The sequence below is a fragment of the Erithacus rubecula genome (genome assembly GCF_903797595.1).
Source record: "Erithacus rubecula genome assembly, chromosome: 1".
NCBI classification, from domain to species: domain Eukaryota; kingdom Metazoa; phylum Chordata; class Aves; order Passeriformes; family Muscicapidae; genus Erithacus; species Erithacus rubecula.
Window position 1 is genome coordinate 108,212,236 of NC_136658.1, and position 16,602 is coordinate 108,228,837.

The 16,602-nt window shown below is 41.2% G+C and overlaps 1 protein-coding gene across 7 annotated transcripts in view; it reads left to right on the forward strand.

The window, feature by feature from the left end:
* The window catches only part of PRDM15 (PR/SET domain 15), a 35,024-nt gene that overhangs the window by 12,773 nt on the left and 5,649 nt on the right, over nt 1-16,602 (forward strand). For 3 of the 7 annotated variants that reach the window (XM_079317336.1, XM_079317337.1, XM_079317342.1), the window contains 17 exons: nt 1,172-1,270; nt 2,040-2,267; nt 2,924-3,059; nt 4,094-4,275; nt 4,880-4,974; nt 5,738-5,825; nt 6,530-6,697; nt 7,839-7,933; nt 9,066-9,197; nt 9,607-9,741; nt 12,033-12,196; nt 12,610-12,689; nt 13,295-13,414; nt 14,099-14,230; nt 14,728-14,811; nt 14,997-15,172; nt 16,272-16,352. In XM_079317336.1, the coding sequence (XP_079173462.1) occupies nt 1,172-1,270; nt 2,040-2,267; nt 2,924-3,059; nt 4,094-4,275; nt 4,880-4,974; nt 5,738-5,825; nt 6,530-6,697; nt 7,839-7,933; nt 9,066-9,197; nt 9,607-9,741; nt 12,033-12,196; nt 12,610-12,689; nt 13,295-13,414; nt 14,099-14,230; nt 14,728-14,811; nt 14,997-15,172; nt 16,272-16,352 (2,195 nt within the window). The remainder of the gene's footprint in view (nt 1-1,171; nt 1,271-2,039; nt 2,268-2,923; nt 3,060-4,093; nt 4,276-4,879; nt 4,975-5,737; nt 5,826-6,529; nt 6,698-7,838; nt 7,934-9,065; nt 9,198-9,606; nt 9,742-12,032; nt 12,197-12,609; nt 12,690-13,294; nt 13,415-14,098; nt 14,231-14,727; nt 14,812-14,996; nt 15,173-16,271; nt 16,353-16,602) is intronic. The other 4 variants (XM_079317339.1, XM_079317338.1, XM_079317340.1 and 1 more) reach the window with 4 other exon arrangements.

Consider the following 16,602-nt stretch of genomic DNA (forward strand, 5'->3'; position numbering starts at 1 on the left):
AAGGAGCAAGGGAAGTGCAGAGTCAGGCACAATTAACTTACACAGAATCTTGGTTTGCTGCTTTTGTCCTCCTGGACAGAGCCCTCAGCAAGTTCTTTATGTAGCCTGTGAAGAAGAATTTTTGTTGCTGTATTGTCAAGTAATTTCTTATTCATTTTTTTCCTGCAGCATGGATGAGATCACACCTCTGTAGTGCAGAGTGTTGAATGTATCTTGTAGCAGGGAACTGCTTCTGCCTCAGAGGAATCTTTATTTTGGTTTGAGAGCCAGCACTGAAAAGAAGGAAGAACTTTATTGTCCCTTTACAGATGGGGTCTTCAGGCAGAGGGAGATTAGCTGACATGTAATGATCATCCAGGAAATCTGTGGCAGAAACTGAGGCACAATTCAAATTGCCTGTGCTGCCATTCACATTCACTTACCCTGGCTTCAGTGTCCTCTTCCTCCTCTGCAGCAGCAGTCTTGCACACTGTGGGATATTCAGCTTTTTGTGTGCCAAGAAAATCTCTGCATTGGTCCAGATTTATCAGATCCTCTTGACAAATTCAATGTGTCATCTAAGGACTGAAATACAAAGGACTATGAACAGAGTAACTCTTCCTATTTTATTTTTTATTCCAGTTTCACTTTTGCCCTAATTTCTTCATTTTCTTTACCTTTCTTCAGCTGATGTGTTAATTAAAGTATTAGTATGGTGATTTCATACATCTAATTAATGAAACTGCTCAAACCCAGGTTTTCATTGTCCTCACCCTTACTTCCATTAATCCAAATGTTCTTAGTCTGCCATGCTCTTCACAGAGAGCAAGGAGGTTTCTCCTGCCTCTGTCCTCAGCTGACCTGGAAGAAGACTGGTAACTCTGGTTTTAAATTGCTAAAAATTGTTTTATGCCACACCTTTTATGAATACAATTCTTTAGAAAGTGATAAAGGAGCCCTCATGATTTTACAAGGACACTGTTACTCTCTCTCCTGGCATCATTTTTATCTTCTGATAGTTAAACTCTTCGTGTTTAGAGAATCCTGAAAAGGTCTTGGCTTCTCCCAGGGGCCTCTTGCTGATTTAATTGTCCCTTGTGATACTCAGGAAGTTACTACAAGATAAACAAAGCTATAGGGAGTTACCACCTTCCCATTTCAAAGCCTTTCAGTATTTCTTGTTGTGATTTAGTGAACACTCCAGAAGGCAGTGGAACAGCAGAAGCAAAGCCCAACCAGTGGACGTGTAAAGTGTGTTCATCTGCTTTCCAAGAGCCCCAGCTGCTGACAGGTAGGAAGTGCTAGAAATTCATGGGAGAGCACTGAGAACCATCAGCAGAATTCTGCTCTTCCAGGGCCCTCAAGCCATGCACCATCCATGGTGCAGTAAGATAAAACTTTTAAATTCTGTGTTCCTTTAAGGAAAGCAGTAGTAGGGAGGGTAGAACAAGGATATTTTAGATGTTTGGATCATGGCAGTGTCCAGTCTCTGGAGAAACAACTCTAGAGGAAATAAAACTCTGATCTAGAGGTTGATGTGACTGTCAGGAAAATCAAGGACAGGGAGCTGCAAGAGCAGTGTAATGGTCAGTGATGCCAGGTTATACTTTGTGATATTGTCCATCTGGTATTATGGCACAGATTTAAAAAGGACAATGAAGTATGGGGTTTTTTTTTCTGCATTTCATTTGCAACTATTTTATGCACTTTTCAGAAGAACTAAAAATTATTTAGAAGCTTTGGCCATTTGATGGATCATTTTTGAAAGGAGGACTTAGGTCAGTAAATAATTTGGGCATTTGGAAAAACGTACCCATTATTAGAAGCACAATATCACTTGTTACTGTGATACCAACAAGTCTCCTTAAAAACTCAGTTCTTGTGACTGTTGAACAAACTGTAGGTTTTGATTTATGAAGGTATTGTGACTGCTTTTGGAATAATTTAAATTAAGTCTCTGCAAAGTGAAATGGAACTGATTGATGGGCTTCAGCTAGTTCCATTTGAGCATTATAAGGATAATTTCTTCCTCACTCTCTTGTTCTTCTCTGTCCACCCAGAGCACTTGCTGAGTCACCTGGAACAAACCAAAGGTGCCCCTCCAAGCAGCCAAAATGATGCTGAGAAAGGAGAGAAAGCAGCAGAGGCTGTGCCAGCAGATCAGCCAGTAGCAAGTGATGCAGCCAGTGCCAGCACAGACTCGAGGAGAAAGGCCAGGAGGGGAAGAAAAGCCAAAACAGCAAAAGTGGAAACACCTCTTGTCATTGATGAAGAGAAAGATTCTGCAGGTAAAACAAATCTGGAACATGTTAAGGAATATCTGCTTATATATCTGTGAAAATGCCTTTGCAGAAAGGCCTAGAAAGCAGCAGAGGTACAAGATGGAGGTTTTTAGTTAGATCACTAAAGCTACCAGTTTGCAAGTTTTGTTAGTTATTTCTGAGGGCCTTGAAGGCAGCACCTACACTCAGTCACCTGCATTCTTCTGTGATGGTTTGTAGAGAGCCCCAGAGAAACTCAGGGTAGTGGTTATGAGAACTGCATGAAGAAGCAGGAGAGGAAGCATCCTTCCTCTCCAGAGGACAAATCTTTCTCTCTCTACCTCAAGTTTAGTTTAAAGAGACTAGATGAGAACATCTAATAGAGAATTTCTAATTTCTAAGTTCTAATAGAAAATTTCATGGTACTTGGTCAACTGACCCTTCAGTAATAGCTTGGAAAGGTAAGAAGTTAGAAAAAGTTGAGATGTCCCTGCCCATGGGGTACAGGGGTATGGATTAGGTATTTTAGAGCCCCTTCCAACCCACACTGTTCTATGTTGTTTTTAGTGAGTTTGTGGACAATTGATTGTCCAGTGCCACATCTTATTACAAATTCTGCATTTGAGGTTTTACTTCCAGCTGTCCTCATTACTGCTGCATTTATTTCTTTGTTCTGTGTGCAGTGGAACGTGTGGCTGACACTGTCACTGAGGTCCCTCCAGAGGAGGTGGCCCTGCCTTCACCTCCAGAGGAGAGGATTATGGATCTGGTTTTAGGAAAGGTGCCCAGCACCACTAACAGCATCAACTCTGTGACAAAGTAAGTGTTCTGGGATGCAGAATTTCTTCTTAGCTGTAGCTAAGATGATGTAGCATGCAACACTTCTGCTCAGTTTCTGAGGCCACAGATGCTCTTTTTTATTAGCATGAAATTGTGTGATGCTGCTGCTGCTCCAAGAGTTGATTTCGAGTGCCACTTGTACACTGGTAGGATTTTGGAACATAACATAAATAAAAAAATATTTTTTCATTGTGTTACTGCCTTTATTCAGTATGTTTCCAAAACCTCCTGCAGCTGCAAGGTGAAATTTATTCCCATTGAATGTAGTGATAAGACAGGCAAAGAGATTTTTTTCTTTCAGAATATGTTAATCATTATTATTATTATTCAGTCTTTCTTGTCATCTTAGCTCATGAATGACTTCATGTTGATTTTGCATGTGATACTCCAGCTTTGGAGCAGTAGGAGGGGAAAACTTCAGTGTAACAGAACCTCAGGGACACTCTTAAGTATCATGTGATTAATTCAGATTCTTTTATGTCTTTTTGTCTTGGTAAAATTGGCCTTTTGAAGTTTGTTTGTTGGTTTTTTTTTTGTATAATGGAGCACTCAGTTTTTATGAATTAGCTAGTAATGGACTATATTGAAGTCCTTAGCAGAGACAGGGCCATCAAAAAGGCATTTCAGCAGGTGGCTGTGCTGGGAAATAGCACAGTGCTACTTGGCACCATGCTGCCCTCTGCCCAAATACACTTTTTACATGGAAGCTGCCAGGCTTCCTAAGCTGAGATAGTGCTGATGTTTTCAGAGCAGAACAGATCCTTTCTGTTCCTCTGAGGGGCCTGCAAGGAGAATCTCTGCTGCTGCTTTTTGCCTGGTTGGTTCTGGGTGAAGAAAATTCAGAGTGAGTGACATCTTCAGCTTCCAGGAGGTGGCCAGGGAGAAGCTCCATTCAGATCCCCCTCCCTCCTGCCAGGAGCTGAGTTGAACCCTCCTCTAGCTTTTGTCAGCTGCTAGAACTCTGTTGCAACCTGTGGGATAGCTTTCAGTCCCTGCCTTTCTCTCTAATCCAGTAGGTTTGCTCATCACCAAAACACCATGTCCCTCAAAAGAAGTTTAATTCTCTCCAGTAGACACGGGATTCGGAGGAAGCTGATAAAGCAGCTGGGGGAGCACAAGAGGGTCTATCAGTGCAGCATCTGCAGTAAGATCTTCCAGAACAGCAGCAACCTCAGCAGGCACATCCGTTCTCATGGTGGGTTGGCTCTTCCCTGTGTCTTGCTTCCACCTCTGAGTTAAACAGCAGGGCCTGTTGGAGGTATTGGGATATGTATTTATAAGAGAGCTGGGTTTTTTTTCTTTCTTTGAACTAGGAAACTGTTTTGATTTTTCAGACCAGAGCATGAGAAGATAATAGTGCTAAATTGAAGTTTAAAGTATTTAAAATTTGAATTAGGTACATCTTTTAAATGAAGGCAAGGATGGGATGGTTTTTTTCCAAAGCTCTTATGGCCTTTAAATGTATACATAAATATCACCCTCACCTTCACAGGCACATGGGTAACATAGCTGTGTAAATATCAGGTGAGTGTTTTTCCACCTGTGATCTGCAGTTACAGAGGTCTGTGTCCTATTCCAAGGGTTCCATGAAAAAATCATCACTGAAAAAGGGTGGGGGAACTAAGCCAAAATTGTTGAAAATGGTTAAAATCCACTGGTTGAATCTCCTGAATTACTAAATTTTTCCTCACTAGCCTGTTTGTTTGCAGTTGCATGTGCTTTAGTTTCCTCTATCTTGCCTGGAGTTAGTTATTATCAATCACTGACTACTTCCCTTTCATCTTGATTGATCCCCTCAGGTGACAAACTCTTTAAATGTGAGGAATGTGCAAAGCTGTTCAGCAGGAAGGAGAGCTTGAAGCAGCACGTGTCATACAAGCACAGCAGGAATGAAGTGAGTGGAAGGGGCTCTCAGGCTCTTGCAGGGTTTATGTGGAAAGGCACAGTGAGATTCCAGGGCAGCTCCATGTGAGCAGGTATCCCATGGGAGTGAGATAGGACAGAGAGGGGGTGCTAACATCTCTTGGAATAATTGATGAATATGAAAAGTGCTTTTGATCACATGCAAGCCTTTTTCCTATAGAAAATTGCTTTCAGACATCACTTCCAGCAAGACAAACTGGAATTAGCTGGACCTGCATGAGGCAGAAGTGAGATCTGACTTGAGTTATGCTGCTTAATAGGATTGTTCCATTCTTATTTGCTTGTCCTGTTCCATTTCTCCCAACTTATCACTCCTTTAATGTGTGAACTCTGCCTTTTGATGCTGCTGCCATAGAAATATTAAACACACCTGTAGTGGCACCTTATTAGTGAAAATTTCCTTTGTTGCTTGGCACCAGGGTCCTGAACTCTCAGATTGCTGCCACCTCTTCTGGAAGATGAGTCAGATCACATCTTGTTTCTCAAACATTCTGTGTATGTGTTGGGCCAGGAGAATATCAGGGAGACTGCTACATCCACTCAGGAGCACAGACTTTGTGGATTTTTATAGCTCAGATGGCAGGATAATGCAGCATCAGAATTTTACACCACTGTGTAATTAAATTCCCTCTTGAAGGAATAAAACCAGGAAAGGACAGAAAACAGAAGAGGTCTTTGAGGTTTAGAATTTTTCTGTCAGATGTGACTTGGCTTTTCCTGTTTGTGATCCTCAGGTGGACAGTGAGTACAGATACAAGTGCAGCACGTGTGAAAAGGCCTTTCGGATAGAGAGTGCACTGGAATTCCACAACTGCAGGACAGGTGAGAATGCATAATTGATCTGCTCCATCTCTGCTCCATTCTAGGAAGATGTCCCCAAATCCATCTCAGCAGAGAAACTACAGAAGGGGAGTAAGGATTTAGTTTTTTGTCATCATCACAAGAAGCAGCCTGTTTTTTTTATAAGAAACCTGTAACCAATAATCTGTAGAGCAAACACATCCACTTACTAATTGGATTTTTTTTTTAGTATCTCCTGCTCACCTGTGTAATATCCTCACAGGTGTTTCCTTTGTTCACAGATAATCTGTCATCATCTCTGTTTAACTGTTTTCCCCTGAAACTGAATTCCATCTCACTCCTCTGAAACAGAGGAGTTGGAAACAAGACCAGTATTAGTGGTAATTTGCAGTTTTCTGGGATTACAGTTTTCTTCAGCTTTATACTTGCAGTAGTCTCTAAATGGTTTTTTTTCTTAGTATCACTCCAAACTGTCCTTTTCTCCCATAACCATCCCTTTTTGGTTACTCATTTATGCTGTGATCTTATGTTCCAAAAATGACCTCCTGGTTACTTTTATGGCCCCACAATAATGTTCAATCCAGAATCACCCAGGTAATTGCCCTCAGAGCACAGTGATGGTTTACATGTTTGAAACCCAGATCCAGTAGAAGAACCACCTGTCTCACAAACACACAAAACCTGTTTTCAGCTGTAAAAAGCTTCATGGTTCCTCTTGCTTACAGATGACAAGACATTCCAGTGTGAGATGTGTTTCAGATTCTTCTCTACAAACAGCAACCTTTCAAAACATAAGAAAAAGCATGGGGATAAAAAGTTTGCATGTGAGATCTGCAATAAGATGTTCTACAGGAAGGATGTCATGCTGGACCATCAAAGGCGGCACTTGGAAGGTAAATTTACTGCAGATCAACCTAAGTGTTTTTCTTGAAACAGCAGTGGAGGTGGGCAGGTTAAGGAAATGATAGTGTGCATTAGATTCTTCTGGATGGTGGCTGTCATTTTTTTTAAAGTATTAGTTACCTGATCCAGAGTTTCAAGTTAAAGCAAAATGTGGCATTTATGAAAATTAACAGTAGTGGGTCCAGAGCTGTTGATAGTCATGTGGAACCTGCATGGCTTATTGTGCAGCAGTTGAGACAGGCTGATTTTAATGATGCATTTTTCTTTCTTTGCTTCCCATTCTTCCATTTTGAAAATTCATGTGGTAACTTGAAAATCTGAAGGCAGAGAATTAACTTACCATGTACAGCTGAGAGTGACTACTATATAAATTCAGTGTCAGTGGCATGTTGTCTTTGAAACACTTGAGGATATATGAAAATGAGATTGTGAGAGTTTACTGTTCAAAATCTTAAGCATCTAATGATATTACAGGTATTCAAAGACTGGAAAAAGTTGGTGCATTGCTCAACATGTATTAAAATGTGGTTAGTGACTTAGATGATAAAACCAAAAGTGATTTTTTTTTAAAAAAACAGCCAGATTGTCTATTTTGTGTCATGAACCAGAGGATAAGGGGCTCTATGTCACTGGCAATGTCTCAATGTTTTTAGCTGTCACAAAAGAGCAGGAGCCCTCTGCACTCTTGAAAGTAGCAGAGAAGGAGGTCTGAAATCCTGTCTGAGCATTACAGCTGATGCTGGATGGTTGCATCTCTCCTTAGAGAATCCTCTCCTCTCTCTCTAGTGAGGGTGAATTCTGGGCCAGATACCAAATTGAGGTGCCAAGGCCTTCCAGGACTGCCTGTTTCCTGGTGTTGACAAAAATGTTTGTGACAAAAGTGTTTTGACATTTTACAGTTGATTTAATAACCAATAAGCCATAACGCATCACTTAGGCAGACTGCTTCTATATTCTTAAAACATACTTTTAATTTAATAATCCCTCTTTTGTTAGCAATTAAACCACACATTGAGGCCATTCCCAGTGTTTCACTCTTCTTCCCAGTCTCCTGAAAAGGCCTGCAGGCTGGAGTGGAAAGCCATGGTTTATTTCTTGTTTTGTTTTTTTGATGGGGACTGCTGTGTTAAGGGGTGAGGCGTGTGAAGAGAGAAGACTTTGAGCACAGCACGGAGAACATGGTGCGCTACAAGAAGGAGCCCTCGGGGTGCCCCGTGTGTGGGAAGGTAGGAACCTGTGCCAGGTGTGCCATGAGAGGCTCTGCATTGTGGCTCCAGGGGTGCTGCAGTTCAGTCCAGACAGGGGAAAGCTGAGGGGATCCATCCATACATTTCAATATCTCCAAGGGGTGTCAGAGGATGGTGCCACTCTTTTCGGTGTGTTCAGCAACGGCACGAGGAGCAGTGGCCATAAAATAAAACACCAGAATTCCACCTCAACATGGGGAAGAAATTCCTCACACTGGAGGTGACAGAGCTCTGGAGCAGCTGCCCAGGGAGGGTGTGGAGTCCAGTCAGGACATTCATCTTCAAACACCTGCAGCTCTGTTATTTATCCAAGCCCATTGTGGCCATGGATTGGTGGGAGCTGTGAGCACAAAGAAAAGAGCAAAAGTGCATTTCAGGCCTGAACTTTCCTCAGGACATGCAGCACAATGTAGAGTGTCACATGGCCACTGTGTGTGTCAGTGGAATCTCATGGCTTATGTTATTCAAAAATTGAGTTTTTCTGGTTGTTATAAATAGCTGGAGTTGACTGTGTGCATTGGGAATCCTCTTCCCTGGGGAATAAAAGTGAATTCATGGCATAGTCATGACATGGTTGCATTTGAATGTTCAACACTCGTGATCTTAAGTCACCATTGTCACAAGGAGTGTGGGTTTAACTTGTGATTTTATAAATATTTAATCATTCATGGTGCAAAAGGTTCTGAAGAGCTCTCAAGATGCTGTGTAGACCTGTGGTTTTGATGGTTTGGATATGTTTCATATCAGTCAAGGCAGATTTTGTGGCTATATCCTCTTAGAGATGGATGGAACATTTTTGATTCAAAAGACACTGTCTAAATATTTCAAGACCTGCTGCATGTAATTCTGCTGCAGCTTTTTTTAGAAGTCCACCCCTGACAAGTAGCTAGTTTCAGTCAGTTCCTTGGAACTGTGCCCCTGGATTTTGCCATGCCAGCAGTTTTGAGGCAAACTGCTGGCTGGCTAACAGGAGCTCCTGCATGTTTCTGGCCAGAATGAATAAAAAAAAGACAGTAAATGTGTTCTGTGCTCTCTGTTGGATATGTTGCAAAGAACTGTAGCTCAGCTGGATGTGATCCAAAAATCCTTCCTTCCTCTCTTTTCCTTGTAGGTGTTTTCATGTAGGAGCAATATGAACAAACACCTTCTAACACATGGAGACAAGAAATACACATGTGAGATCTGTGGAAGGAAATTTTTCAGGGTGGATGTGTTGAGAGATCATATTCATGTCCATTTTAAGGTATTGTGATCAATTAATAATACAGTTTTAATGTATTAATAATGAATTAGAAAAGGCAGATTGTTTTGTCAACACTGAGTTGTAAGGAATTAAATGAAATGGGAATTGTATCACTCAGTGGTGCTCCTAAAGATGCTTTTATTGATTTAATATTGTACCAGCTGAGTCTCTTTACATTTAAATTCCTTTTATATGCAGAAAAACTAGTATTAGTTGTTTGAATAAGTTATTCCTTAAGTGGTCCTGGACAGAGAAACTCTATATTGAATGAGGCAGGAGAAATTTTAAATAAATAATATTACAGCAGTTAATGCAAAGCAGTCTGCATGGCAGTAAAAGATGACTAGGCCTTACTTTTTGAAGAAGTTTTAATCTAGTAAAACAAAATATTCTTTCCCACTCTGCACAGGACATAGCCCTAATGGATGATCACCAGAGGGAAGAGTTCATTGGTAAAATTGGAATCTCATCAGAGGAAAACGATGACAACTCTGATGAAAGTGCAGATTCAGAGCCTCACAAGTATAGCTGCAAAAGGTGCCAGGTAGCTTTAAATACTTTCAAATTAACTTGTTTTTGGATGGGGGAGGGAGTGGAGGTGTCTATAAATCATTCAGAATTTTAAATTAAATTAAGGGCTCTCAAAGAGAAGGCCAGTTCTCAGGTCTGCTGTCTTCTGCAGTGCTGTTACCTCTACTCTGGGAACTGAGACTGTTGCATAAGAATTGAGGTGGTGTCCAGTGAGGGGGATGATAAACACTTAAAAAAGGAGAGACAGATACATTCACTTTTTCCTGTAAGGAAGAAAACAAGCAAAGCTGGAGGAAGGATCAATAAAGGGACACTCACATCTCAAACTACCTTTTAATTATGTGCAACTTAAAATGGTTACAACATTTCTGATTATAGAGTCCACAAATTGATTTTTTTATGAGCTCAGAAGGTTCTTCAGTGGATATCCAGTTTGGAGGAGTCAGACTGCTGCTTATGTTCAGTGTGACTGTTTATTCTTGCCCTACTCCATGACTAACAGGATCGTGTTGGAGGTGGTTCACTCAGTTGTCAGCTGAGAGGAGAAGGATTTTTAAACCTCTCTTTGTGTAGCTTTTGCCATTTTCTAAAAATATAGCAGGTTCTTAAGGACTTTATGCCCCTCCTAGGTGAGCACACTGCTGGGGCAGGTGGGGTGCTAAACCAGTCAGTGAGAACAGTAAAACTGGCACAGGGACAGGGGATTTTTGGTTGTTCAGCCACTGAATTGACCCCTGGAAATCAGACCTTGTTTCACAGCCCACACTTAATGTGGTAAAAGTTCTTATTTTATCTTCATTTTAAGACCTGGAGATAATATATTTCAATTTTCTTATCTGGGGGCTGATTTTAGTGCAAACTGATTTTAAGTTTGTGTGAGTGGACATGTGGAGGTATGGTGTCAGAGCACTTCATCATGTGCTTGCTTTCACTGTGCTGATTTTCCTGCCTGACCCTTCATGGGTACATAAACTGTATAAAATTGTCTGCTTCTAAGTGAGGGCAGTTGGGCCATTCAAATCAGAAAGATCTTTTTGGAAATTGAGGGGTTTTTTGTGCTTTTGGAGGTGATGTGAAGTAAGCAGTTGTGTAAGGACACAGCTGTGTGGGATTTGATGTGAGAAGATGGGGACACTAAACAGCCAAAGGGAGAACAAATACAGACAACTCTTGGAGAAATCTCTCTTCTGAGCTCTTAAAAAAATCTCAAAGTACATCTTTACCAAGCTGTGCAGTGCTGTTAGAAATGCCCTGGCTACTTCCAGAATTGGACCAAAACACCATGTCATTCTGGCATTTCACCCTGGCATGCTGGAGCATAAATGGATATACTGGAGCACATCTGGATGTGCACATCTGGAGCTCAGTAGTGCAGTACCCATCTGTTGTAGCTGCAGCACTTCCAGGAGCTGAGCCAGAGTCACTGCCCTGCAGTGCCTGGAGATTCCAGCCCTTCAGGAGCTGCTGCCAAAGATCACCATGCCCCTAGAGCCCAGCAGGCATTCTCTCCATCTGTGATGTCCTCACTCTTGCAGGATGACAGAATAAGCTGAGTTGGAAGGGACCCCCAGGGCTCACTGAATCCCACTCCTGGCTCTGTGCAGCCCCAAGAATCCTGCCCATGTGTCTGAGAGCATTTGCCAAGCACCCCTTGAGCTGTGTCTTGCTGCAGTGACCAGAACCTGGGGAGCCTGTTCAGTGCCCAGCCACCTTCTGGGGGAAGAACCTTTTGCTTATAACCAACCTAAACCTGCCCTGACACAGCTTCAGGCCATTCCCTCAGTTCTGTCACTGTCCCCACAGAGCAGAGAGCAGTGCCTGCCCCTCCTCTACCCCTCACTAGGAAGCTGTGACTGCACTGAGGTGTCCCCTCAGTCTCCTCCAGGCTGAACAGACCAAGAGCCCTCATGGCTCCTCACCAGGAGCCCTCCTTTGGACATTCTGCTGTAGTTTATTATCATCCCTATACTGTGGTGACCAAAACTGCTCACAGTACTCAGGGTGAGCTGGCAGAGGTTACTCATGGCAGTTCCTCAGTGCACGAACAACTTGAGGTCCTCTTCTTGTGCAGAAGTGGAGACAGCATCTCCAGCTGGAGAAAAGAGTGAATTGATGTCCTGTAGCAGCATGTTTGTAATGTCCAAGTAGTTCCAGACCTAAATCCAGCTGTCACAGGTTTTCCATCCAGTGGCACACAGGAATTTTAGTGATAGAGGGAATATTTTTGTCTGCTTGATGTTACCCAGTCATTGCCATGCCCAAGGAGGTTTTTCCCCTTGCATTCACTATTGGTTCATTCCCCAGCTGACCTTTGGCAGAGGGAAGGAGTACCTGAAGCACATCATGGACGTGCACAAGGAGAAGGGTTACGGCTGCAGCATCTGCAACCGGCGCTTCGCCCTGAAGGCCACGTACCACGCACACATGGTCATCCACAGGGAGAACCTGCCCGACCCCAACGTGCAGAAGTAAGGCTGGTTCCACTGAGAAGAGCAGTTCTAATGCTTCTGCCACCTGGGCTGCTCTTAGAGAATTTGGCTGGGCTGAAATAACTGTGTAATGGGGGTTTAAATGTTTATTACGAGCTTGAAATGTGTGTAGCTAGTGGTTAATGAGTCAGCAGCCCTCCCCTAGTCTGGGCTTTGCAAAGTGTAAATCTATGATTTTAGTAAATGTTTTTGAAACAAATTTGAGTGTGTAGCTGTGCCAGACTGCTCCAAGCTTGCAGTCAACTTGGGGGTTTCTTAAGTCTCATTTAGAAAAACTTGTGCTTCAAGGAACTTTTTTAGTAATTAGTATTAGCAAATTAAATACACTTAGTGATAGAGATGCCTGAGAATCACCTCAGAAGAGTCACAGTTTTTGGTCTCTTTGGTTGCAGATACATCCATCCATGTGAAATCTGTGGGAGGATTTTTAACAGTATAGGAAATCTGGAAAGACATAAGCTTATACATACAGGTAAAAATGTTGTGTTTCTTTATCATTGTCAATACTACAGAGACATTTCTGTTGCCAGTGCCTGCCTTTTTTTTCTTTTCTTTTTTCTTTTTTTTTTTTTTTTTTTTGCTAGAGGATTTTCACTCTATATTACACTAAAACAAATATTTATTCTTTTAGAGTGAACCAGTTTTCTAAAGCAGGTAATATTAATGAAGAGATTTGATCTGGACACACAATCCAAATTCCTAGTCGATATGTTTGCAGGATTCACCTAAATCTGTGTTCTGTTCTTCCCCAAATTCTTATCCATGCCACCTTCTTGTCATTACACAGGCTGAAACCTGCTATTGCAAAATCATTTTTAACGGCTCATTACTATTTCATGCTATTCAGTCTTCTCTTACCTCAGGCTTTATTTTCTTTTTCTCACACAAAAAGCCAGCTTTTCTCTCTCTTCAAAAGTCTTCTAATTTAATTTGGGCTACAATATCCATGAAATATGTGGTTGTCAGCATAGCTGGGCTGTTGCCCTCTAATTCACCACTTTAATCAATTTTTAGGAGATGCACATTACTCATTAACATCTTTTTTTGTTTACGTTGTCTTTTAAATTTATTTTCAAGGTGTAAAAAGTCATGCTTGTGAGCAATGTGGCAAATCATTTGCTAGAAAAGACATGTTAAAAGAACATATGAGAGTCCATGATAATATCCGAGAATACTTGTGTGCAGAGTGTGGCAAAGGTATGTCTGATGCCTTGTTTTCCATTCATTGTGACACTGAGTAGCAGGTCAAGAGCTGAATTAAAACAGCTGCCATGCTGAGAGTAGTGGTAGTGCTGTAAATCCTGCATTTTTGAGAGGTAGAGAATGTATTTATCAGGAACATTGTGGTGGTAGCATGAGCTGCCCTAATTTTGTACAGTTTGGTTTCATGGCCTGTAAGACAACACTGATTTTAGTAGCATTTGTTTCTGTCAGCTTGATTTGCAGCACAAAAGTGAATGCAAGTTGATTTTTTTCATTCTGGGCTGTTTACAGACTTGAAAATAAAGTGATTTCTCTCTGTAAGAGCCTTAAGAGTCAAACTCACTTTGACTTTTTTAATTTCTCGTGTCATAACTTGAACAAATCTGAGCTGGTATTTTAGTGAAAGGCAGTAGTAAGTCTGACATCTCTAAGGATGTTTTATCTTTGCTTGTCCTTACTGTTTTGTTTCTCTATCAGTGATTACTCAGATGTTTTCCAGAGCTTTTTCCTGTAAATAAAATAATAATGATGAAGTGCATTGCTACATAAACAATTAAAAACATGGTACTATGGACTCGCAGCAAATATAAAATAGATCTGTTGCTTATCAACATGAGCCTGAGTTCTCCCTGAAGGTGGGAGTGATGAGCTAAGTGTGCTGTGCCTTCTGTCTCCCAGGAATGAAGACAAAACATGCCCTTCGTCACCACATGAAGCTTCACAAAGGGATTAAGGAGTACGAGTGCAAGGAATGTCACCGAAAATTTGCACAGAAAGTCAACATGCTGAAACACTACAAGAGACACACAGGTGAGGACTCCAGAGGTGGACAAAAGTTGCACTGAATCAGTTAAATGTTTCCCAAGAGAACTCTTAACTAAATAGTCAAATAGTATGACAAGAACTAATAAAATGTGCATCCTCTGCTCTTTGAAATGTGAGATTTTGTCCTGTCCTCAGCCAGGACTGCTTGTTCTGCAGATAAATGCAGTTTAGTTGGTTTCAGGTTTTGGGGCTTTTTTAAGGTTCTTGGTCTAGAGTAGCTCTACAGTATTGGGTTTGTTTTAAGTTAGTGTTTAGGTTGTGATTTCCCAAACCAAAATTTTACTTCCCACATCTGTTTCTCTGAGATTTCTTTTCTGTTGGATATAGTGGAGTGGTTTAGATTAAAAATAGCTGGTGAAACTGGGCATCTGCCTTTTTTTGTCTGTGATTTTTATTTTTTTAGTATTACTACTACAAAACTCTGAATTGTCCCAGATACCTTTAGGCTGCTTTCACAGGTGCCAAATCTGCTTCTCATGCAGGAATCAAAGACTTCATGTGTGAGCTCTGTGGCAAGACATTCAGTGAGAGAAATACAATGGAGACTCACAAGCTGATTCATACAGGTAAACCCTCTGAAAAACAGCATCAGCAAAAGTACCTTAATTTTGCTACTTAATTTTGATTTAGACTGGCCAGTCTTAGGACTAATTTTGCACATCCTGTTATCAAACATAAATTGTTGCTCTTGTTGAGGTGTTGGTGATCTGATACTCATCCATTGGGTTCCCTTCCTTCCCTCTGCCACCAGTAGGAAAACAGTGGACGTGTTCAGTGTGTGATAAGAAGTATGTCACTGATTACATGCTGCAGAAGCACATCCAGCTCACCCATGACAAGGTGGAAGCCCAGAGCTGTCAGCTGTGTGGGACAAAGGTTTCCACCAGGGCATCCATGAGTCGACACATGAGGCGTAAACATCCAGAGGTGAGTGAGTTTGTGGATTGTGGATTTTTTAATTTTTTTTTTTTTTTTAAAGAATGTTTATGGCCTTCAGTGACTTGAACTGAATTACTTTCTTTCCTTGTCTCTCTTTTCTTTGTTCTTTTGGGCCCAATTCTAAGTAGTGTCTGAATATCCTAACTGAATCAGCCATTTCACTACCTGATTCTCAGTCCCTAAAAATGAAATTCTTCTGATTAGTTAAATATCTTCTCTTTTTCTGCCCGGGCTTAAATACATGTTTTTTCATGTTTTGTCTCCATCCATTAGTGAGCATAATGGATTTCTTTTTCCCCATTGTGTTCTCTGTATTCAGAAGTGATCTGAAAGAAGTAGTGAATAGAGAGGTGATGGCAGCATCTGCTGATGATACAAAATTATTCACAGTATTAAAGATGAATGCTGACTGGAGAGAATCTGGATTAAAGGGATGTTTTGTCTGACCCCAACGGGGTTTTATCTGAATTCTAAATATTGTGTTTCTCCTCAACATTTCTTTTTTAGGTATGACTTCTCCCTTTGAGGCTTTAAAAAAAAAATTAACTATCAATTTTTCATTAGCATTGCTTTGCTGTTTTATCTCGGTGACTGTGGAGGAAGTCAACAAAATGCTTTGGTTATTGATTTGGGGATTTAAAATGCAGCTACACATCTGAAATCCAGAGGGCAGTTTGTCTCTATTCTTTGATGAGCTGAGATGTGTAGATTCATCTGAAAATAATGAAGTAGGACACAGTTGATAGTTTATAAATTGAAATGCTAACATAATACTTTTTTTTTCCCCAAACACGTTGTTTTCTGTAGAATTAATTTCTTCCCAGAGGATTATGTTCTGTCTAGAATATGAAAATGGACGTGTTCTTTTACTGTGTTTAAATTTTGCTGGATTTCAGCAAGAGGGAAAATACAATATGCCAAAAGGTTTTTTAAAAGGTCACAGTTAACTCCCTGTATTAAATACTATGTGTAAAATGTTAGATTACATCACTTTGGCTTGGTGATAGGGTTTATCAGAGAAATGCTGTGCTGTTTGACTTTGGTTTGCACTGCTGCAGTTCTGCAGCTGACACCTCTTTGTGTTCAGATTCTTTCAGTGAGGATTGATGATTTGGAGCCACTGCCAGAGACCACGACCATTGATGCCTCTTCAATTGGGATTGTTCAGGTGAGTTCCAGGCCTGCTGCAGGGTGAGGTGGGACATCACATTTTGGGTGCATAACATAGCTGGGTGTGGGCTGATGGGTGGGGAATGTGCTTTTTTAGAGAGTCAGGCTCCAGTGGAACATGTCCAAGCAGCCACAAGCTGCTGATCTGCTTGGTTGTATAACAGGCAGAATGTAATTACAGGGTGAGGTCTCAATCCCTGGAGTCAGGATTTTGCTAAAGTTTGTTTCTTTGCTCGAGAGAACTGACA